General features: G+C 39.1%; 2 protein-coding genes across 4 annotated transcripts; both read left to right on the forward strand.

Moving 5' to 3' along the window:
- The first annotated feature begins 61 nt into the window (after window positions 1-61).
- Window positions 62-8,781, forward strand: stxbp3 (syntaxin binding protein 3). The gene is made up of 19 exons (XM_004068048.4): window positions 62-172; window positions 1,710-1,759; window positions 1,910-1,991; window positions 2,092-2,168; window positions 2,255-2,327; window positions 2,450-2,550; window positions 2,823-2,968; window positions 3,677-3,770; window positions 3,912-4,036; window positions 4,115-4,213; window positions 4,310-4,367; window positions 4,470-4,535; window positions 4,739-4,819; window positions 5,584-5,719; window positions 6,467-6,573; window positions 6,699-6,797; window positions 7,421-7,506; window positions 7,732-7,880; window positions 8,100-8,781. The coding sequence occupies exons 1-19, from the start codon at window positions 127-129 to the stop codon at window positions 8,201-8,203; spliced, it is 1,779 nt and encodes a 592-aa protein (XP_004068096.1). The 5' UTR covers window positions 62-126; the 3' UTR covers window positions 8,204-8,781.
- A 564-nt stretch (window positions 8,782-9,345) lies between these two features.
- ankmy1 (ankyrin repeat and MYND domain containing 1) lies at window positions 9,346-20,951 on the forward strand. 3 transcript variants are annotated; one of them, XM_023954358.1, is made up of 20 exons: window positions 9,346-9,956; window positions 10,072-10,218; window positions 10,312-10,509; window positions 10,850-10,894; window positions 10,974-11,215; window positions 11,295-11,511; window positions 11,642-11,800; window positions 11,960-12,081; window positions 13,947-14,448; window positions 14,528-14,706; window positions 14,816-14,987; window positions 17,121-17,261; window positions 17,369-17,476; window positions 18,264-18,371; window positions 18,450-18,506; window positions 19,005-19,106; window positions 19,202-19,367; window positions 19,468-19,531; window positions 19,629-19,783; window positions 19,967-20,951. In XM_023954358.1, exons 1-20 carry the CDS (start codon window positions 9,732-9,734, stop codon window positions 20,143-20,145), a joined length of 3,288 nt encoding a protein of 1,095 aa, XP_023810126.1. In that variant the 5' UTR covers window positions 9,346-9,731; the 3' UTR covers window positions 20,146-20,951. The 3 variants fall into 3 exon arrangements, with proteins under 3 accessions (XP_023810126.1, XP_023810125.1, XP_023810127.1); XM_023954357.1 differs by having other exon boundaries at window positions 9,347-9,956; window positions 18,450-18,566; XM_023954359.1 differs by lacking the exon at window positions 10,850-10,894 and having other exon boundaries at window positions 9,347-9,956; window positions 11,079-11,215; window positions 18,450-18,566.
- The last annotated feature ends 699 nt before the right edge of the window (window positions 20,952-21,650 follow it).

A 21,650-nucleotide genomic window follows, 5' to 3' on the forward strand; every position in this document is an offset into this window, starting at 1 on the left:
TACTTTGTTTTCATTAGTGCCTTTATTGAACTACAGCAACGCCACGGCGCACACTTGTTGACGCAGACGACGTCAGACCCACGTGACCAGCAGGAAGGAAGAGGTCGAAAGAAAACAGAAAACAAAATGGCAGCGGGATCGGATCACGGGCTGAAAAAAATTGTTTGGAAAAGTAAGTTTATGGCTTAGGTCCGCAAATATTAGTCGTTTTTAAAAACTGCAATGCTAATAGTTTAATCTTTATTTATTAATATAAGTTGTGACTTTGAACCTTGGAATGAGTGTAAAAAGTTGAACTTTCCCTATTAGACAACTAAACAAGTTAACCAATTTTGGACCGCTAATCGATGGAGCAGACAGAAAAAATGAGCAAAGTTTGATCCATAGAGACCATAGAAACCAAATTCTTGCCAGAACATGGAGTGAGGTCATTTTGTGTCGCAGCCCCACCTCATGAATGCTTTCTGTCAGAATAAGAGCACAGACCTGCTCAACTCTTTGGAAGTGTGAGGTTAACGTGTTGTTCTTCTGGGAAAAAATAAATAAATGTCGCATATCAACAATATTTTCTAAATTATACTCAAAAGCACTAACAATCATTTAAATATACACTATTAGAGCTTAAAGGGTTACAACAACGCGTATTATTCTTGAAAGAAACCAAGGATCAAAGTTTTTCTATTAACAAATGAATATAAATATAACATAATCTGATGTTTTTCTCTTTTTTTAAAGAATATTTGCTGGATTGGAATACAATTTTGTTTTAATAATTTTACAAATACAAGTGTGCAGTAAAATTAAAGGGGAGTATGTATTTAAACAGAGTTGTAAAAAAGATGTGGTGAGGTGGGTGAAGCAGGTTGGAACAGCTGGAGGAAGGTTTCAGGTGTGATGTGTAGTAAAAGAATGAAAGCAAAGGTGTAGACGACGGTGGGGAGATCAGCCATGTTGGTTTAGAAACAGTAATGGCTCTTAGACAGAGCTGAAGAGGGATAGGATCGTGACTGAAAACATCAGAAAAGAACAGCTCATGTTAGATGTTTTGGAAAAAATGCAGGGGAGCAGATTGAGACGGTTTGGACATGTTGAAAAGATATGTTGATAAAAGGATACTGAGGTTGGTGCCACCAGGAACGAGGACTAATATGAAAACAAGAAAGGGCACTTTATCTTGAAAGGCAAATCATAATAACGGAATAGATAACAATAATAGACTGAATAAATGCATGCTTCACTACTAGAACACTGATACTTATTAAGCTTCATAAAATGTTGGAGGAATCTAGTATATGAACGCAACATATGAACCACTATTTAGATAAAGCATAAAGAAAATGCAAACAAGTAAAAAACTCATATCGCTTCAAATCAGTAAATTCCTTGAATTCTTCATCCTCATCCTGCTTTGAAGCAATTCTGGCGGGGCCGCTGTTCAGTGAGCGGCACTTCTTCTATGTCGCCTTCAGTAGCAAACACTGATAAATGCACCTACAGTGCCCCCTAGTGCTTGTTGCTATTTATATTTTATATAGTATAAATCACACCCCAAGCAAAACTTTGCAAAAACAACAAAAAAGCCTTACATATAAGCAAAGAGGAAGAACTTTTCACCACAATGGACTTGAACACTGCTGTTTTTTTTTTTAATATTTTGGAAACCAAGCCCGGTTTTATTTGTAGCTCATTTTCTGTGTTTGTTCTCAAAGGAATAAAAGATACAATAATCACAGACTGCCGGAAATCGGAAGTATGGAAGGTAAGGCTGATTCAGTTTTACTAAAGAAATCTTACTTTGCTTGATTTACTTCTAAAAACCTCCAATCAAAACTTGCACAGTTTCACCCACTTTGAGTCTCTTTTGGTAAAATATGTTTCTCTAACCACCATTTTTTTTATTTTTTTTAAGATTTTGATTTTGGATCCTTTCACCACAAAGCTTCTCTCATCATGTTGCAAAATGTCTGATCTGATGGCAGAGAAAATAACAAGTAGGTTACAAAATCATTACAAGGTCTTAACCTCTGCCAACCAAGTATAATTTTTTTATCACATTCATGTCATTTTAATAATAATCTCCAATGTCTTCAGTTGTGGAGGACCTGTTTAAAAAGAGAGAGCCTGTTCTTGAAATGAAAGCCATCTATTTTATGACCCCAACTGCCAAGGTTTGGTTTCATAACCTTGTATTAGATGACGACGTCTTTCAACTTCATCAACCTTTTTGATGAATTTTTTTGTCTTCCTTTTGCAGTGTGTGGAAGCCTTTTTAGGTGACTTTGAAAAGAAGCCAAAGTACAAAGCTGCATATGTTTATTTTACCGACTGTAAGTAAATAATACATCGGTGATCCAATCTATCCTAACAGCAAAACATCTCACACAATATTTTTGAAGCTTGGCATTAGGAAGACAAACTAAAAATCCTTTTTTTGTTTTTGCTCCTGTAGACTGCCCCGATGACCTATTCAACAAGATGAAGTCCCGCTGTGGAAAGTTCATTCGTGTCTTCAAGGAAATTAATATGTCATTCCTGCCACAAGAGGCACAAGTGAGTAGCTCCTGTTCAAATGATATGTAAACGCAGAAAACAGACTAATTTTTTCACGAGTCAATCGGTCAAAACGTCGGAAACTTCAAGCCTCAATGAGTAACTGACGAGTGATTTAAAAGGGTTAGCTTGAGAACTAGTTCTTCTTCTATATGAAAATAAAGAAATAATGGACATTCCTGTTCTTTTTTTTTAAACTTAGTTTTATTTCTTAAAGTGTATCATTTAGGATGAAGCTAATTTATTTTTGTTACATTTCCACCATTTTTAAGGTGTTCACATGTAACAATCCTGAAGCTTTCCGGAGCATCTACAGTCCTCACAGTCAGGACAAGATGAGCACTCTGGAAACACTCGCAGACCAAATCGTTACTCTCTGTGCAACTCTGGACGAGTACCCAGGAGTCCGATACAAGAAGTAAGCCTGTGAAGATTCACATCAGCCTCCCAAACATCACGTGGAAAGCTACCACAACTAGAATACAATATTTCACTATTGCAGGAGATGATGAGTGGAAATAAGGTTGTTGTCTCCAGTTACATGACCATGGTGAAAATGAGAAATTAACTTATTAGCTACTAAATGTTCCAAAGACTGAAAGATGGAGAACATCTGAATACAAGTCAATCATTTCTGACATTGTTTAGAGCAAAGCTATTAAAAACAAAAACACAAAAAAAGCTGAAACAAGAGCAATAGAAAACAGAAATTATTTCTTCTCTGGACAGCGGAAATAAAAGGAGGACAAGAAAACTGAGCTGAATTTTGACAATTTTTAAGACTTTTCAACCCTTTAATACTGAGATGTCACTAGGGACACCTAAATAGCACACACTCTTTAACCTGTTGACCTACTCTTCTCCTATTTACTATTTTCCTATTTTCTCGATACAGAATCCCTTGATTATGTTTATTGCAGAAGCACTTCACTACAGTAAAGGGTTGCATATCAGGGCATGGCTGCTTTTCTCTGTTTAAGAATCCACTGGAAATACATTAACTCCATTGATTGAAGAGCTTCGGTAGTAGAAAAAGAAAATCAAACGCCGGAGCTAAAGTTCTGGTGTTTACGTGTTATGTTCATTGTTTCACTCCAAGTAATCAAACAATCCCTGTCAATGTCAGAGAGAGCAACATGGAGAACGCCAAAACTCTTGCCGAGCTGGTGGACAACAAATTGGCCAAGCACTATGAGCTGGATGACAGCGACAAGAAGAAGGTGAGACATGTACTGAGCAGAGACAATGGACAGAAGAAACAAACTGGAATGGAGGCCTAATGCTACAGTGTTGCTTCTTTACTGAGTAAATGTGAATGCGGGGCTGTTCTCTTTAATTTCTTTATTTTCTTCCTCTTACAGGGAAAAACCCAGGCCCAGCTGTTGATAGTGGAGAGAGGTTTTGATCCTGTCAGCCCAATTCTGCATGAACTCTCCTACCAAGCTATGGCCTATGATCTCATTGATATTCAGGATGACACCTTCAGGTAAACTCATACTGAAGTGCAGAAAGAATCTATTTGACTTTCCCTGTGACCCAAACCTCCAAATAACAACACGACCAGGTACAAGTTGAAAGATGGCTCAGAGAAGCAGGCCCTGCTGACTGAGGATGACATGCTGTGGGTGAAGCTCAGGCACAAACACATTGCTGAGGTCTCTGCGTAAGTATGCAATATTCAGATGAGGAATGGCAGTGTGCTGCTGCTGCTGTCGTTGTTTCCTCACTTACAAACACATTTCATCCCACCTTCCAACAGAGAAATCCCCAAGATGGTGAAAGAGATATCGGCAAGCAAACAGCAGCCAGATGAAAAGGTACAGCGCTTGTGTGCATCACCAGTACCGTTAAATGTCCACTTCATGTTTTGTTGGTGGTTCTAAGGTTTAGATGAATTGTTTCCTCTTTTTTTCCGTCAGATAACGATAAGTAAGTTGGCCCAAATGATGAAGAAGATGCCGTCATTCCGCAAACAGCTGAATGAGGTATGAAGCAGCGTAATGATGGTTTTAAACTAGTTATTAGAGATGGAAATGATGGGATAAACACAGAGTGGAAAAGAATGACTGTCATGGAAATAAACATTTTAGGTGAAACGTTGTTAAACTAACAACATGTTGCATCAGTTTGTCACAAAGATGAATACATTTTATTAATTTTTGGTCTGGTCCTTTGGTTTTATTCTCAGAAAACTACTCACCTCCAGCTGGCTGAGGAATGCATGCAACATTTCTCAAACAATGTTGAGAAACTCTGCAAAGCAGAACAGGTTTGCCAGAGCTCCTTTTTTTCGTTTTTTATTCAGCCTTGTGTGTTCGTCGTTCTAGTTGTACTGTATGTGACCACCCTGAAATTCTTTCTAGACGGTACACAAACAAACAGTAAGTGTTCCATCACTAAATCGCCGTACGCCCTTAGCAGTCTCGCAGTTACACACATTTTCTTCAGTGCAATTTTGCATGCTTTTTAAAATTATTTTTAGTCTTGATTTTTCTAACAGTGCACTGTGTTCTGCTTCCTGATTGGCTGTAAAGCATTGTTGCTAAATGTCCTCCGTGCTGTATCTGCTGGACAGAAGTGACAAACATTTACATAAACCTTTAATTGCGAGCAGAGATTTGGTTTGATTCTGTAAAACTAGACTTATTTTTCTATGAAGAATTTAACTTTGAGAGTTTAACCATTAGAGAAAAATGTGAAAAACGATTATGTCTGTCTGAGGAACGTGTTTTAAGTGTGTAGAGAGGGGTTTTAAAACCTTAAAACATCCGTTTTTGAAGATTTCACCTTTTGCAAGTTATTTCTAGAACTTAAGTCCTACGATAAACGAGGGAACGCTGTACATTCTTCTGTATGCTTGATAAATGCATCTTGATTCAACATGTGTAAGCTCCTCCCATTTACGGCTTCTACTTAGTTTTGTTTTCTTTTTTACATTTTCAAACCTTTAAACAAAAATGATAACCTTGCATTAGGAAGAGCTTCATTGACCAGAGGATCAGAGTGTGAATTCTGCTGTAATGTTTTGAGTAGGACCTCGCTGTTGGTTCAGATGCGGATGGAGCGAAAGTGAAGGACTCAATGAGGACTCTGCTGCCGGTGCTGCTCCATCCGTACAGCACCTACGACAAGATCCGAGCTGTGCTGCTCTACATCTTCAGTGTCAATGGTAAAAATACAAAGAATAAACTGTTCCTGTCCCACCTGGAGCTTTGCGTGAGCTGCACATGAGGTAGTTTTTGGTCGAATCTGAATTCTCCCCCTACGGTTTGTTCCTATCCGTCCAATTGCCCCTACATTTTAAAGAATTGGGGTGTCCGAAATAGTTTTTTGAATGGGGAAACCCTTGTGGAAGAACGCTCTTACCCCTTCGCTGTGAGCGTGATCCGCGCCGTGCTGTGCCATGGCGGAGAAGCTCTTTTCTTCACGTGGGTGTGCTCTGAAGCACAGCACACGTGAAAGTGCGTAATGACTTTTTGTTTTAGCAGCACTTTTTAAAGTTATAAAACTGATGTGCATTTCCGATTGTGGCAGCTCCGCACTAACGTGGATGACTGGCGACAATGGATAATGTCATCGAGTGAGAGTGACCTCCCAAATGGAAGACATTTTTAGACAGACTATTTTTCCATAACTCTTCGTTTATCAACTACGTTAGCGTTCTGAAATGTATAAAAGCATTGGTTTTAACTTTAAAAAGGTCATCGAAAAACAAAAAGCACCCCAGCACGACACAGAACACCCTCGTAAAGGGTTAGCCCTTAAAGGACTATTTTGGACCACCCTACCCCTCCAAATGCCCCTACTGCTAAAATTGGAGCAATTATAGTGCTTCATATTTTGACACATTGTTTAACTGAAAGTTTGCCGCTAAAATAAAGTCTTGAACTATTACAATAATTTATTGACTCAACAGGAACAACAGACGAGAACTTGAACAAACTTATCCAGCATGTAAAGATTGAAGACGAACGAGAGTTTATACTAAACTGGAAAGAACTGGGTGTCCCCATCATCACGTCGGTAAGAAAACTATTTTGACTCTGTGCTTTTTCTGCTGAAGCTACTTATAGTGAGAGTGTTGTTGTTCCAAACCACGCCCCCTTTTTTGATTCTCTGTATGATCTTTTTTTATATTTCCGACTCAGTCGAGTTTCTTCTCCCGCAAACCAACACGACGTGATCGGTCCCAAGAGGAGAAGTACAACCTTTCGAGATGGACTCCAGTCATAAAGGATGTGATGGAGGTGAAGCCATTTCCTCTGTGGACACTGGTTCCTGTCTAAATGTTTCTTTCCTTTTTTATGTAACTTATAGTGAAATTTCATCAATGTTTTGGTCTTTAAAAGAAAAGCACAGTTTAAAATTGCAGTTGTCTCATTATTTCTTTTAACTCCTATTACTGCTTATTTAAGCACTGATAAGGTTTTTATTTGTATTTATTGTCCATAAAATGAGTCCCACAATAAATTAGTCTGAACTTTTCAAAGGGAAAGGAAGAAGAACTTAAAAAAAAATGCCAATAAAACATATTAGCAGTAAACTTTTGTGCTAAATCTCTGCTCTCTAACTTTTTAAGTTTACAAGATAAACTGACTTTTGGAAAGTTTAACTGAAAATCCTCTTGAATGGATCTTGATTGTTGTTTTATTTCACCTAACTGCAATCACCTCTAAATCAATGTTTACCTCCCAAGCGCCTTGAATTCTGTTAAAATGCTTTTGTCACATCCCAATAATATTACTCTTGATGTTTTTCAAAGTTGGATACCCTAGACAAAACACAGAAAATAATCTATCATGTGGTCTCATCGGATCTTTTAGTTTTTGTTATTTTACTGAGTGATGAATTGAAAACCTTTCTCCTTTAGGATGCGGTAGAAAACAAATTGGACACCAAAGAATGGCCGCACCTTTCTGAGTCTCCTGCTGCCTGGAACGGTTCCGGGGCTGTCAGGTTGGTTTGTCTGACCTCTTCATTTTATTTGTGTCACTTAACCTCAACACAGTTATAAAGGAAACTCCACCCTCTACTGGTAATTTGTGGTACTGTCACAACCCTAACCCTCCCAGGATGTTCATTTAGATTTATTTATATTAAGGATGTTTTAGCAATAGAAATCCCTTGTAAAATTTAAATTTCCTTTAATTGCATTTCTTGTTTCTCACCTGTGGCCCACAGCGCCCGTCAGAAACACAAGCCCAGTGCTCAAGACGAACGCCGGACTGGCTCTCGCCTCATCATCTTTGTTATCGGTGGAATAACTTACTCTGAGATGCGGTGTGCTTATGAGGTCACCCAAGCAGTGAAATCCTGTGAGGTTATTGTAGGCAAGTATCAGTCCAGTATGTCATTTCAAGCTGCTTTTTTTATACTTAAGCATGAGCTAACCACAGTTAATAACCTTTTTTTTTTAATTGCCTTTGAACTAAATGTTAAAATCACACAAAACAATGTTTCAAATTCTGGTTGTCATGAATGCTGTTCTATTTTCTGAAGCAATCCTTCGATCACATGAAGGTTTTATTCAACACTTTGCCCGTTTACAGGGTCTTCTCACATTCTGACCCCCACCAGTCTTCTGGACGACATCAAGGCTCTGAGTAAAACCTCGATGGAAAGCTTTACAATAGAAGAAAGGAGCACTGCCTGAGGAATCTGTCCCCAACTTTCCAACTCATCCTCACATATTTAATCACTTAACACAGTGCTCAAAGACCTGAGTGAAATACTGAAGGGAATTTACTTTTTTCTCATCTTTGCCTTTTCCTACTCCGTGCCCATTTATGTTTGTGGACATTGGCAGCACTTTCCTTTTTGATTTAGTCATTTCACTAAACAGATTTTCTTATAAGAAGACAAACTTTAAGGAACTTGTTTATGAGGTCCACTGCTTCCCAATGAGATTTACTGGTAAATTAAAACCTATTTGACTTAATTACCTGAAGTGCATTTTGAGTTTAAAAAAAGACTAACCTTTTTAAGTACATTTGCCTTAATCCTTTAATAATGATGCTTTTGAGGTTTTAGGCTGAATAACCTCTGAGAAATACTAATACGAAAATGTTGAAGGAAAATGAGCCCAACGTTGATGTATATACTGTACCTATGTTCTTTCTTCACTCTTTCACTTTCTGTTGAACAAAACTGTTTAGTTTGAGTTTTGTAACTAAGTATTTGCTATTTTCTGAAACTGAACAACTGACTAATAAATGGATGAAGTGGTTCTAATCCTTTTCTTTTTAATGAAGAGGTATAAGGGGATCAGTACAAACTTGGATACTTCATGAAACAAACTATCAAGTTGATTTGAACAAAAGCTAGGAGCATGTTCAAGCTTTAAAAGACACATGCGTTCATTTTTACGGTGATTGGCTGAAAATTTAGTAAAACGACAAGTTTGTGTTGTTTTTATATAATCTGGAGTCAAGTGTAGATATAACCAAACAAGAGAGCAGAATAAAACGTTTGATTTCAAATCTTTATAATGAACGATTGATAAGAGAAATGGTTGGTTTTCCCCTCATCTTGATTAATATACTCCACAGATTGAAACTCAGTGCTGCAGTGTCCATTGCAAAGTGTGTTAAAATATTAACAAACACACAAAGGTGGTTTTACTTCCCTGATCCTTTTATAAAGACAATGATGAATAATGAGAACCCTGACCTGTAGCATTGACCTACTCTCACTTTCCACCACACGTGATCACCTTGTTTGTTAAAATGTGGGCCCTTTGTAGCCTCTGGCCTGACACACGATACAAATGTTCTTATTTTTTTTTTTTAGCAGATATTAAAGTGAGCGTTGTACACTTGAATTACTACAAGGAGTGATTCGACTTTAAAAAGATAAATTTGAAACGTTCCTATTAATTACCGGGAAATTTCAATCAAATGGGTGCGTAAAAGTGAAACGCAAATGCATTGTGGGTAAAAAAAATGTTTTGAAGTACATTTTTACCTTTTTCTTTGCGCATGCGTACGTGAACCCCTCGCACCAGCGACGAGACCTCGCATTGTGTTTTCCATGGCAACCGGGTCCTGACAGTTCCGACCTAAATCTTACAGCTAACATTTAAGGTTTCCTGCTATATTAGATATATAGGCGACAGTTGTTTCCGCGTGTAAAATTCCAAAATCTGTATATCTCACACAGAGAAGTACATTTTTAGTCTTTTTATGAAGGATACGCTGGTTAACATCATGCTGTCGACCACCTGTAAAGGTGGAGCGGAAAGCGAGGCATTATTTCACATGATTGGGGACAAAGGAGGCGCTCAGGTGGATGAAGAAAGACGTCCAGAGGTCGATGTCCAGGAGTGGTCCGACGAATCTAAATACGAGGGCCAATTTGTGAACGCCTTAAAGCACGGCAAGGGAAAGTACATTTGGGGAAATGGAGAGGTAATTTGATTCACCTGAGTCACGAATTTACCCCCCAAATACCGTGTATTTGCAGTTTTATCATTACGTTTTGTAATGTAATTCCATGTATTTGCCTTTTTTTTCTCATTTGGAGTGTTATGAAGGATTTTTCTACAAAGACTGCAGGCATGGCAGTGGGGAGTACTTTTGGCCCTCAGGTCACAAGTTCACAGGCAAATTCTACCTTAACAGAAAAGAAGGCTATGCTGTCCAGGCGTTTCCTGATGGGGCCACTTTTCAGGTCTGAAGGATACCTGAATGTAATTGTATGGGCACATGACTATGCAGGGGAAAAGACAGCTCATGGCACTGAACTCCCCTCCCATCCACTCAGGGTTTGTACCACACCGATCAGAGGTTTGGTCCTGGTGTCCTCACCTATCCAGATGGACGGCAGGATGTGGGTCTGTGGCTCGGAAAGCACCTGTTCAGATTCTGCACCAGTGTGGGGAAAGTATTTAGTCTGAGCGACTTCCCTGAATATGTTGCTTATATGGAACCATCCATCATCCACACAGGTCATCAAACCCAAGTATGTTTTGATCACATTTTTAATCTGTCAAAGTCACCGATCATCTTTTGTACCTGTTGATTTTTTTCGTCTACTCCTGATCTACAACAATTTGAAAAAAGAAATACTCAGAAATGCAATTTCATCTACTTTTCTCTCCATATATGTCCATCATGAGAAAAACACCACAAGAAAATGTTAAAAACTCCAAAAATACCATTTTCATTGGAGTGGTTTTTAAATATATAAAGAGTCTTTGTATTTTTCACCGAGTATTAAAACCATCTCATTTGTTAAATCTATTGTCACTAAGGACATCATCTTTGCACTGTTTGAATAACTAGTCTGTTTCTTATTCCAGCCTCCCTTTTGTGGTAATCAAACTAAAGCTAAGACAGATTTAAAGGTAACTGCTCTTTTAACAGTGTTTTAACATAATTTGGACTAAACCTAATACCATTCTTTTGAATTGTTTCCTATGTCAGGCGGTTTTCCATGAGGATATTTTTTCCAATGAATGCTTCGTTTTTCCCCCTGGCATTGAGTGTTACTTTGCTGATGATGACCACTTGCCCCTCCCTCCAAACCAGAGAAGAGAATTGAACCAACACTTCTTTGGAGAGCTCTGGGACCCTAAAGCTCATCCATGTCAGAGCGATTACAACAGGGATTTGCTGGCTTCTCTGTCTTTACAGGCTAACATGCAGGCTCACACACACAAACATAGGTAAAAAAAAATGTTGGTTTTACAAACATTAATTAAAAAATAAAATCTTCTCGATTGAATGTTTGTGTTTACCTGTCAGGCTGCAGGCTGAAACAGTGGGCTGGGACGTGGCAGCTGTTCTCTCTTCCAATAGAAAATGCTTTGGCCTTCGAGGGCCTTTGGAAGTCAGTTCAGAACTCATGATCCAGCACAGCTTCCGAGGAGAGCTCCAGGCTGTGCTACAGATCCTGCAGACGGGTTCGGTCCATCCAGATGTGGCAGATTCACAGGGACAGACGGCACTGATCGCTGCCACAGTAACATTTAAGCAATTGGATTTATTTTAAAGATCACTGATTTTAATGTAGCAATGAGATTTTCCTGTATGAACAAATCCATAAATCTCTGTTTTCATGTTTTTTCTGTTTTTTAACTTTGACTTGGCAGGTAAATTGTCACGATGATGTGATCCATTTGTTGCTGGATCAAGGCGCTGATATTGATAAACTGAATGATGAGGGAATGTCTGCTCTGGCTGTGTGCCTCCTTCTCTACTACCCCTATCGATGTTTGCACACAGCTTTGGTTGAACGCACCAAAACTCCAGTAAGAAACCAAAGAATAGAGTTTATTATTTCATGTAGAATGAAAACATCTGAAACCAGAAGTATTTTACATAGCAGAGTCAAAGACTGTCAAGAGTTCCTTTGTGGATTTTAAAGGAAAATATCATGTTTGTTTACACCCTTTTCTCTGTGTTATTAGGTTTTAATGCCATCATCTTCATGCGGAAGCGATAACCCTGCCACACCTGCTGTTCACAGCAAACCCCTGACCCCTGGGACACCTGAGGGAGATATTTCCAATTTAATCCACCTGGCTGACCAGTAAGAACGCATAAGACATCACACCACACTATGCAAGCTGAGAGCCTCGGACATTGGACTGATTTTACTTTTACAAAAGAGGCTGAAAAGTCCACTCCTCAAGGGCTGTAACGGTTCAGTTACATAAATTCCGCTCTAATATTTAAGACAAACTTTATTTTATTTTGTGCTCCACTAGATGGAAAAAAAAGAGATGTATATAGATAGGGATATAGACAGTTGAGAGCATGAGGAAAGCATATGAAAAAATGGATGACAGAAAGAAAATAAAAAATAAAAAAAAAGAAGCAACAAAATAAATAACTAAAGAACGACGGAGTTCTAGGGTACTAAAGTTAAGATGTGACATCTGGGTGTGGGGGGGTTCATATTACACCTGAGCCGGGGGTGTTCGTGTCCCTGGGGGGTGGCTCCTGGTCCTTGCCCCTGAGCGCTGGGCCCCGCCAAACTTCCAACATGGCCGAGCCTGGTCGGGCCATATTTATAACACCCCTTGTGGGCCACCCTTTTTTCCCCGGGGTTCCCCCCTCCTGGGCGGGGGCGGCGGGCCCCTGCCTTGCTCCTCCCTGGACCAACCGTGGGCCGGGTGGGTGGCTGCCTGGAGTGCGGAGCGGGTCTCCCTTGGGGGGTCCTGGCTCGTACCTGGGGTTGGGGCGGGGGGATGCCCGGAACCCCTGGGTGGTGGTGGGGTGCTCGTCTGGGGCTGTGGGCGTCCTTCTCCGGTGGGGCCCTGCGTTGGGCTCTTCCGGCGCGGCGGGGGGGCTGCTTTCCTGGCTTGGCTGGAGCGGCGCTCTCTTTCCCTCCGCGCCTCCCTGCTCTCTGGCTCTGGGGGCCTCGAGGCGGTCCTGCTGGCCCTGGCCTGGGTGGCGGGCTTGGTCGCCCGGGGGGCGGTTGTTCCCTGCCTGTTCCCGTGTGGCGTTGGGGGAATTCCGGCTGCCGCTGCTGCTGCGGCGGGGGTCTGGGTGTGGGGGTGGCTGGGCGCTCCTCCTCCTTCTTTTCACATTCCACCATCCATTTTAGAAGAACATAAACACTCACCTGAGCACAGGTGTTAGCTCACCTTTGCACTAATAGTTTGCATGATTGAATGAATGAAAGATTTCACACTAGTTGGTTTAAAAGCATAGGTATGCGTTCGTGAACAGTATCTGTTTTGTGTACATGTTGACATGTACACAAACCAGTAAACCTGTCTGCTCTATGCTGCTTCAAGGTCTTACCCCCCCCTCTTACTATCACCCCCCCCCCCCCCGACATCCCTCCCTCTTCTTCCCTTCTTTCCTTTTCCGTCCGGTCCAACACCAAAGATTTTCAAACATGATTGAAATGAATAAAGTTTGGCCTCAATTACAAAAGGGGTTTATTCAGTCATACCTTTGGTTTGTCTGAAGATTAATAACCCCTCTTGTTAAAGTAAAATATGTCCAACACAAGAGGCCCTCAGCTCTCATCTGCCTGCCTAGCTGTTGGACAGGACAAGTAAAAAAAAAAAAAAAAAAGATGTGACAACAAAGAAATGGTGGTCTGCTTGTATCCATACATTCCCATCCACTGATCCCAAATATCTACAAAAATACAAATAAGCACATACACAGCGGAACAACCGTACTCCCCCTAATAATGAAAGACTAATTCACAGTGATTCCTGATAGATCTTGAAACGGTGAATAGAGGGTGTAGATATAAAAATGTAAAGAATTTTAGCCAATAAATGTTACAGACTTTGCTTTTGAATTTTAAGCAAACACACACACCCTCCTTAGGCGGGAGTGTGTATATTCCGTGACAGTGGTGGGTGTTTAAGGAATAACTACTTAACTTTATGATGATATGATTGTCACATTGATTTAAGATGTATCTTTCAGGACATCTGACAGGCATACGGAGCATCTGTCATGTACCCGTCCAATCAGCAGTGAGAGCTTGATTCCCCTTCATGAGACTGAGAACTTTGAAACCCCTGAACACCCACAGGAAAGAAAAGAGAGCAATAGATGGGATGAGTACTGTAAAGATTCAGAAAGACTGGAAAAAGAAGAACATGACATAATCAAAGAGGAGAAAGAGAACAAAGCAGAAAAAAGACAAATAGAGACCAATTGTCATCCACCAAGGGAAAATCCAGACATTGATTTAACAGGTGTGGAGGAAGACAAAGAGACGGAATATTCAGATGATGATGTCCAGCTTGAAGATGAAACGACTAAAGAAACTTCCAACGAAGAGATTAAGATTGAAGAAGATATAGATTGCTTCAAGAAAATAAAAAATAGTGGAGGTGTGGAAGTGGAAATCGTGAAAAAACCTATTGAAGTCATGGATGGTCACATATTACTGGGAAAAATGTGGTGGAAGACTCCAGTTAAGGTAGCACGACTGACACACTCATTGCCTTAGGCATACTTGTTTGGAACCCTGGCTTGATCCGTTCATCTCTCTTTTATAGAAAATAGAGGAAGAGTTGACCTCAGTCGAGACCTTTGACTCCAACTCTTCAGTCAGCAGCTATGAAATTGAGGTGACAGAAGAAATGATGCAACTCTCAGCAGAAGCACTGAGTCGCTCAGGAGTTCTTCAGCACAACCCAGAGGAGACTGTACGGAAAATGGCAGCCATGAAAGTAGAGTCAGTTCTTTTTTTTTTTTTTCTGTATCGTCTGCCCTCTCCATAGGTGTTTGATACAATTCATGCGTCCTTCCACTATGAGTGATTAATGGATGTTGTGTTTGACCAGACATCGCAGACGTTTGAAAACCGTCAACCTGTTGCTGCAAAGAGGAGCTGACCCCAACATGGCCAGGGTCCCCATGCCTGTCATCTTTTTAGCCGTGATGGCAGCTGACCCAGAAGTTGTCAGGACATTGATTTTGTCAGGAGCGCGTTGTGACACTCCCCTTCCAAAAGCAGTAAGAATCTGCATTTGACTCTTTAATCCTTATCAGGATTCTTTATTTTTTAGGGCAACTGGTCCATAAAAGGTTGATCTAAGATAACTTGCACCTCATCCAAGTAGTTATTTCAATTCTAAAGAATTAAAACACCTACTTTTAAATTTCAACTGCTCTGAGAAACAGGATAATACAGGATGACTGAGAATCTTCCCAGACCTTTTATAAAATTGTGTTTGCTATTTAAGGCTGTACAGTCAGTAAAAAGAAAATATTACAGGTTTTCTAACCTTGACCCCTCCATGCCGTAGGGAGATAATTTGCAACGTGCCATTAAATCAATGACTTCACTTAATTTAGCATCCCCTTGAACAGAGGTCGTTAGTCGTTTAGATTATTGTAATGCCCTGCTCTCTGGTTTACCGAAAAAGTCAATCTCAAATCTGCAACTATTACAGAACTCTGCTGCACGAGTTCTGACGAGGACCAGAGGGCGGGAACACATTACACCTATTTTAAAATCGCTGCATTGGCTCCCTGTGCGTTTCAGGATTGATTTTAAAGTTCTTTTAATGGTTTATAAATGTTTTAATGGTCTTGGGCCTTCTTATTTAAATGATGTTATTTTAAAATACGAACCCTCGCGGACATTGAGGTCCTCTGGCACTGGCCTCTTGGTTGTCCCTAAAGTGAGGACCAAGACACACGGTGGGGCTTCGTTCTGCCATTACGGCCCTCGCCTGTGGAACGGCCTGCCAGAGAGCCTCAGGGCCGCAGAGACTGTAGAGGTTTTTAAGAAGAGGCTCAAGACCCACCTTTTTAGTCTGGCTTTTACATGACTTTGATCATTTCCTATGTCTTTTTTATTTTTTATCTATCTATTTATTAATTTATTTATTTATTTACGTATTTATTCATTGATTTATTTGTAAGGACTATTATTATCTCTGTTTTTAATATACTATTCTTTTTATTGTTATTTTACCAATGATACGTAGGTTATGTTTTAATCAGTTTTACGTATTTCATTTTTTAAAATACTAAAATATTTAAATCTTATTTTGTTTTTTATCTTTTTTTCTATTTTTAGTGTTGTTATTTTATGATAATTTTTATTCTGATGTTTTTAACTCCAGTGTTTCCTCTTGGGGATCCATTTTTCTGGGGCACCACCGGCTTGACCTGTAGGGGGTGCTATTGCTGCGGTGCCCATTCTGGTTGGGCGGGCTGGGGTCCCGCTCTGTGGTCTAAGAGCCATGGAGTGGGCCCTGGGCTGCTCTGTGCTGGGCGGGCGCTGTGGTGGTGACCCCTGTGGTCGGGCTGGGCCTTGGAATAAATGGATCCCCATCATATCACATCGTTTCCTCACAGCAGTACCAAGCCAGACCTTCTTTTAGCTGCAGTTCTTTGTTTCTGTTCAGGGTTCTACTGGGGGAACTGGGTGGGTGGGTGGGGTGTGGGTGTGGGTGGCGTGGCGGGTGGTGAGGGAGGGGTCCCATCTTTGTGTGATTGTCCTTTGTTTGCTGTTTTTAACAATTTTCGGGTTTTTTGACTGTTTTATCTGCTTTTATGTTAAGCGCTTTGTGTTTTTAACTAAAATGAAAGGCGCTATATAAATAAATAAAGTTTGAGTTTGAGTTTGAGAAAAAGCATTAACAACATTTTTTATACAATTGGAAACAAAGCCTGGGATGAAGGGGTTAAACTGTCTTTAAATTACCTTTCTCTCTCTCTCTCTCTTTCTCTTTCTACCGACTGACCGACCGACCGTATATATGGAATTAACACTCCAATTTCTGTCAGCTTTTAGCACTTCAAAATTCTTTAGTTACATTGAGCATCCCACCTGCCATTATGTTATATTATGCTAATTTGAATCTCTCGCAGAAGTAATGTTCAGTCCCCATCCTTGAGGAATGCTGTTTTACTTTTTTTCACCACTATCCTTCTGTTGATCACATAGATTAGGTTTTTGCCAGAAATTTTGCAATCATTAAAATGGGACCTTTTCAATTTTTAAAGAATTCTATATATTAAAAAAAAAAACTTCAGTTTTTTTCTTCTTGACCAAATCCTCTTTTTTTCTTTCCCAAAACTTACTTTTTTAATCTTATGTCATAAAAATACTTTTAAAAACTGTATTTTTTGCAGAAGAAAGGCCTTTATCCACTACATATTGCTGCAGCACTTCCAGGACCTGCAGGTCCCAGAATCACAGAGATGCTCCTGCACGCCATCGTTGACCCAGATGCTCAAGCATGTGACCAGGATGATGTCTATGAACCAGATGAGGTGTTTATTTTTTAATATTTTTAATTTGCTTCATTTTTTTTGTTAGTGTGGCTCTGGCATCCTGTTTAGAGGAAATGGTATTTAAAAAGTGCTGGTCTTTTCCATAGATGTCCAGGAAAACTAACTTAGCTTTGAGAACCACTGAGGGTCCATGTCTAAAAGAGGGCGGGCAAACTGCCTTGCATGTCGCCTGTCAGAGGGAAAGTGACCATGCGGTTCGTAAAACTATCTTTGATCAAACAACACATGGCGATTCTTACGACAAACTGTTTTATGTCACACACACATCACAGATAGTCAGCCAGCAAATTCTCTCATAACTACTCTGTAGTTGTGAGAATATGAGATAAAGAAATTCTGGTCATTGAAAAAAATTGCATAGTTGCATAAAAATTGCATAATTTGAAATTATCTATTTTTTGGAGTTTTTAACATTTTCTTGTGGTATTTTTCTCGTGATGGACATATATAGAGAGAAAAGTAGATGGAAATTGCATTTCTGAGTATTTCTTTATTCAAATTGTTGTAGATTAGGAGTTAGTTAATTATCTAAAAAAGGTGAGTCTGCCTGATTTTATCAAAGCATGCATTTCTGCTTTGGCACACTAGGTGGCAGTCATTCTGTCGGTCCAGACTTTCACAGCGGGTTTTATGTGGTTTCTAAATGTAATCTACAAATAGTAAAAAATAAAAGAATACTAATAAATAAAAAGATTTATGTCATGTTTGCTTAATTTGTAAAGTTGAGGAGATGTGTTAGTAGTGTTAGTGTTATTTTTCCTAAAACATAAAAAAAAGTTTTAAAAAAAACATGCAAATAATAAAGGATATTTAAAAAAAACACTGCATTTTTTTGTTTCGTAAGGGAGATAATATTCATTGAGGTGATACTAAATATAGCATCTTATTGCAGTTTACACAGACACAAATGCTAATTTTCTGTAATTCATATTCTTTTTAACCTTTGAAAGTGTAAACAAACTTTATTCTTTCTTTTTCCAGAATGCCAGTGAGGTGGTGGCCCTCCTGCTCTCCCACAGAGCAAGCACAGACATGCTCTGGAGGGGACACTCGCCACTCTCCCTGGCTATAGCAAGTGGAAATGACCTGGTACAGCTCTTCCTTCCACACGCAACTGTTTCAAATGACCTCTACCTTCTTCTCAGAACTCTCCTCTTTTCTTCCCAGGCTGTGGAGGAGTTGTTGAAGGGAGGCGCAGATCCAAACTTACCCCTGGGCTGTGGGGTGGGCAGTGCCCTCTGCGCAAACATTACCTACCCTATAGATGGCAACAGAGTTCAAATTGTACAAACATCCCTTCATATGTTGATACTGAGTTAAAAAAAACAACGTTTTTCTGCTTTGTAACAGCTGCTTTCATCCAGGACCTTTAAAACATATCCATCTATTATATTAAATGGTGGTAATGTGAAGCCAATATTGAGCAGAGATCCCTTCCTTTGGGGTATATTATTTGGAATATTTCCCAACAATTAAAATGTTCATAGGCAAAAAAGAAAAAATATATATATTTTATTTTTCAATTTGGCTTAATTTTTATTGTTTGGTTATTTACAAGCCTTCCAGCTGTTGCACAGATTTTTTTTAATTTACTAAATCCCCTTAAAAGAGGTTTCTATAGCTCATTATTGCAAATAAAAGATGATATTAATTACTTTTATTAAAATAATAATAATTCTTTCATTCAAATGCATGAGCTTCATGTGTGCTTCTTTGATTCAGTTGGAGATGCTCATTCAGGCAGGAGCCGACATGTTGATGCCGGTCGCAGTGGACGGTGCAGTGGGAACTGTCGTTGACTACGCATACTCCTCCTTCAGTCGGGTACTGCACTTTGCTGCTGAGAGGTGTTTCCTATTTAACTCCATCTACGTTTTTACACCTCCTTGTAAATTTTTGCCGCCATTTCCCCCCCCCAGGACGTTCATATTTCCAGGACCCCATTCCATGCTCTGAACACTGAGGAGAGGAAAATCCTTAAAGCACGGCAGCAGCTACTGGGAATGATGGTGGATTTGCTGAGGACAGCATTTTACCAGAAAGAAACAGAACATGTAGAGAGACATCAGGATTTAGATTTAAGAAGTAAACAATTGTTTTATTGTTTTTGAAAATAAAAATGATGTCTAAAAAAAACAACCACAGCACATAATTTAAATTCACTAACCCAGGTTTGGTCATACAGGTGCAAAGGCTGTTCCTTCAAATGTGTTACATTCCAACAGTGAGGAAAGAACAAGAAAGACCAGGTATTTATGATCTTTTCTGTCATTAAAACTATTGTATTTTGTCTAAACAGGAAGTCAAATTCAAATTTCCACTGCCTATACTTTGTTATTTCTTTAGCGAACCCGTGTTGAAGTTCTGCTATCAGTGTGGCCGCTCCTTGTCTGTGAAGCTAATGGCATGTAGCCACTGTCACAGAGTTTCCTTCTGCTCCCGGACCTGCAAACTCAAAGCGTGGGACGAAAGACACAAACTTGAGTGCACATCTGGATGGGGTAAGGACTAGGTCTTATTACAACCCAATAAATCCAAACAACTCCAGATGAACCAAGACACCAGTAAATGCCTTTTAATAATTGTATCATTACTTTGTCAAGAATACCTTAAAACTTAAAGGTGAACATTTGTGAGCAGAAATATATGATTTATGAATTGGTTTTTCTTTTTTATCAACGCAGAAGCTGCAAAGTCCTCCCACAAGGCAACAACACTTCATAAAACTCAGAGACCTCTGAAATCTTTCGCTAAAACCATCTCACCAAAAGTGAATATCACAGCCAAAGCTCAAAGGGGACCCGAGCCGTTTCTCATGGCAGAGAATCCAGTCACCCTAAAGGAAAACTACAGCAGCAATTAATGAAACCTTAACCTTTTAGTGCTTACATATAAGCACTTACCTGAGATTTGCACTGTATATTATTGATTATTTGAAATATTCTGTTGTGCCATAGATGTTTTTATGTTTTCATTCACTCTAACTTTTACAATGATAAATTAGTGACGTGGTCCTTTACAGAATGACAGAAATGCTGTGAGTAAAGTCTCACAGATAGTATCAGAACTTTTCCCATACAGTTTACTGCTTAGATTTGTCAAACTGTTACTGCAGAAAGTAAAACAAAACCCTGCTGTACCTACATTTCTAAAATACACCTGAGAAAATGCCTTTTTTCTTTTGAGCAATGTCAGGATTTGTGCTTTTCATGTTTTCCTTTTCTTGGTTTTAATATACTTTATGTTCTAGTTTTGTGTTTTCCCTTCAGTCCCAGTCAAACTAGGTTCCCACACACCGAGAGCCAATATTCACAACTGGTTTCTAGTTCAAATAATCCATTTAGTTCTTTTATAGAATCCAGTCAATCCAGTATTCCAGGAATGAGCTGCTCCTCCTACAGCAGACATTCATAACCTTGTACAAGAATGCCCCGAATAAACATAGATTTCATCCTAGCACACCTAAAAGCAAAGATTTCTCTTTTTTTAAATTCGGTATTGTTTGTTTTTTCGGAGATCATTTTTAATTTTGTTTTTATTACAGAAAACACAACTTTTGTAAACACGATTAGATGCCAACAGCTGGTGTTCAGCTTGAAAACTTTTATTTAGTTTGAAAATTGTAGCCGATGTATACCTTTTGAAAAAATAAAGATGAAATAAATTGAACGAACCCTTTTTTGACCGTATAAAAATGACGGAAACTGTGTACCAGCCACATCAAAATTTAAGTTGTGGATAATAAAATAAATCATTGACTTTGAAAAGGAGGTTTAGATTTTTATGAAGAGTGTAACAAGGTCTTTGTGCATCTCTTCTGCAATATGATCTCTTAATGCCAACTAATATATTGAGATACCTAAAAAGTAATGTTTCTGTTTTGATGCTGATACTCTAAACGTCTACCACAATGTCTTCACAATTCATTTAATTTTTTTTCTGTTTCTAATGAAAAGAAAATAGTATCATACATCAGCGATTTTTAAATATTTGTATGTCATTAATTATAAAAGAAATAAAACAGTAGAAAGGCATGATTTTATATGCACAGTTGTACTATATCTTGAGAAGTGAGAATGAATGAAACGCAAAAAATATGATTATGCAATAACACATCTTCCTGTCTCACAACACTTTATTACATTTTTAGCATTCTATCTAATTTTTATTCTTTTTGGATTCATCAATCCATAATGTTAGATTTACTTAATGTTTTAATAAAAGAGAAACTCTAATTAACTGTAAATTATTTCGACATGGTGAAAACCTGGTGCATCCCAGGAGAGTCAAACGTGGGATGGCCATACACAAACCAGGAAGTCAAAAGCAAAGATTTAACACACCTTTTTAGTTTTTTAATATATGTCC

Source organism: Oryzias latipes, chromosome 4 (assembly GCF_002234675.1).
Source record: "Oryzias latipes chromosome 4, ASM223467v1".
Classification (NCBI taxonomy): Eukaryota; Metazoa; Chordata; class Actinopteri; order Beloniformes; family Adrianichthyidae; genus Oryzias; species Oryzias latipes.

What these genes read in the sequence shown, in the direction of transcription:
- stxbp3 (XM_004068048.4), top strand. Translation starts at nt 127, where the DNA reads ATGGCAGCGGGATCGGATCACGGGCTGAAAAAAATTGTTTGGAAAA. An exon ending in GGAAATCGGAAGTATGGAAG is followed by an intron (nt 1,760 to 1,909) that starts GTAAGGCTGATT and finishes ATTTTTTTTAAG; the next exon opens with ATTTTGATTTTGGATCCTTT. An exon ending in GATGGCAGAGAAAATAACAA is followed by an intron (nt 1,992 to 2,091) that starts GTAGGTTACAAA and finishes CAATGTCTTCAG; the next exon opens with TTGTGGAGGACCTGTTTAAA.
- ankmy1 (XM_023954357.1), top strand. Translation starts at nt 9,732, where the DNA reads ATGAAGGATACGCTGGTTAACATCATGCTGTCGACCACCTGTAAAGGT. An exon ending in ATGGCAGCCATGAAAGTAGA is followed by an intron (nt 14,707 to 14,815) that starts GTCAGTTCTTTT and finishes GTGTTTGACCAG; the next exon opens with ACATCGCAGACGTTTGAAAA. An exon ending in ACACTCCCCTTCCAAAAGCA is followed by an intron (nt 14,988 to 17,120) that starts GTAAGAATCTGC and finishes TATTTTTTGCAG; the next exon opens with AAGAAAGGCCTTTATCCACT.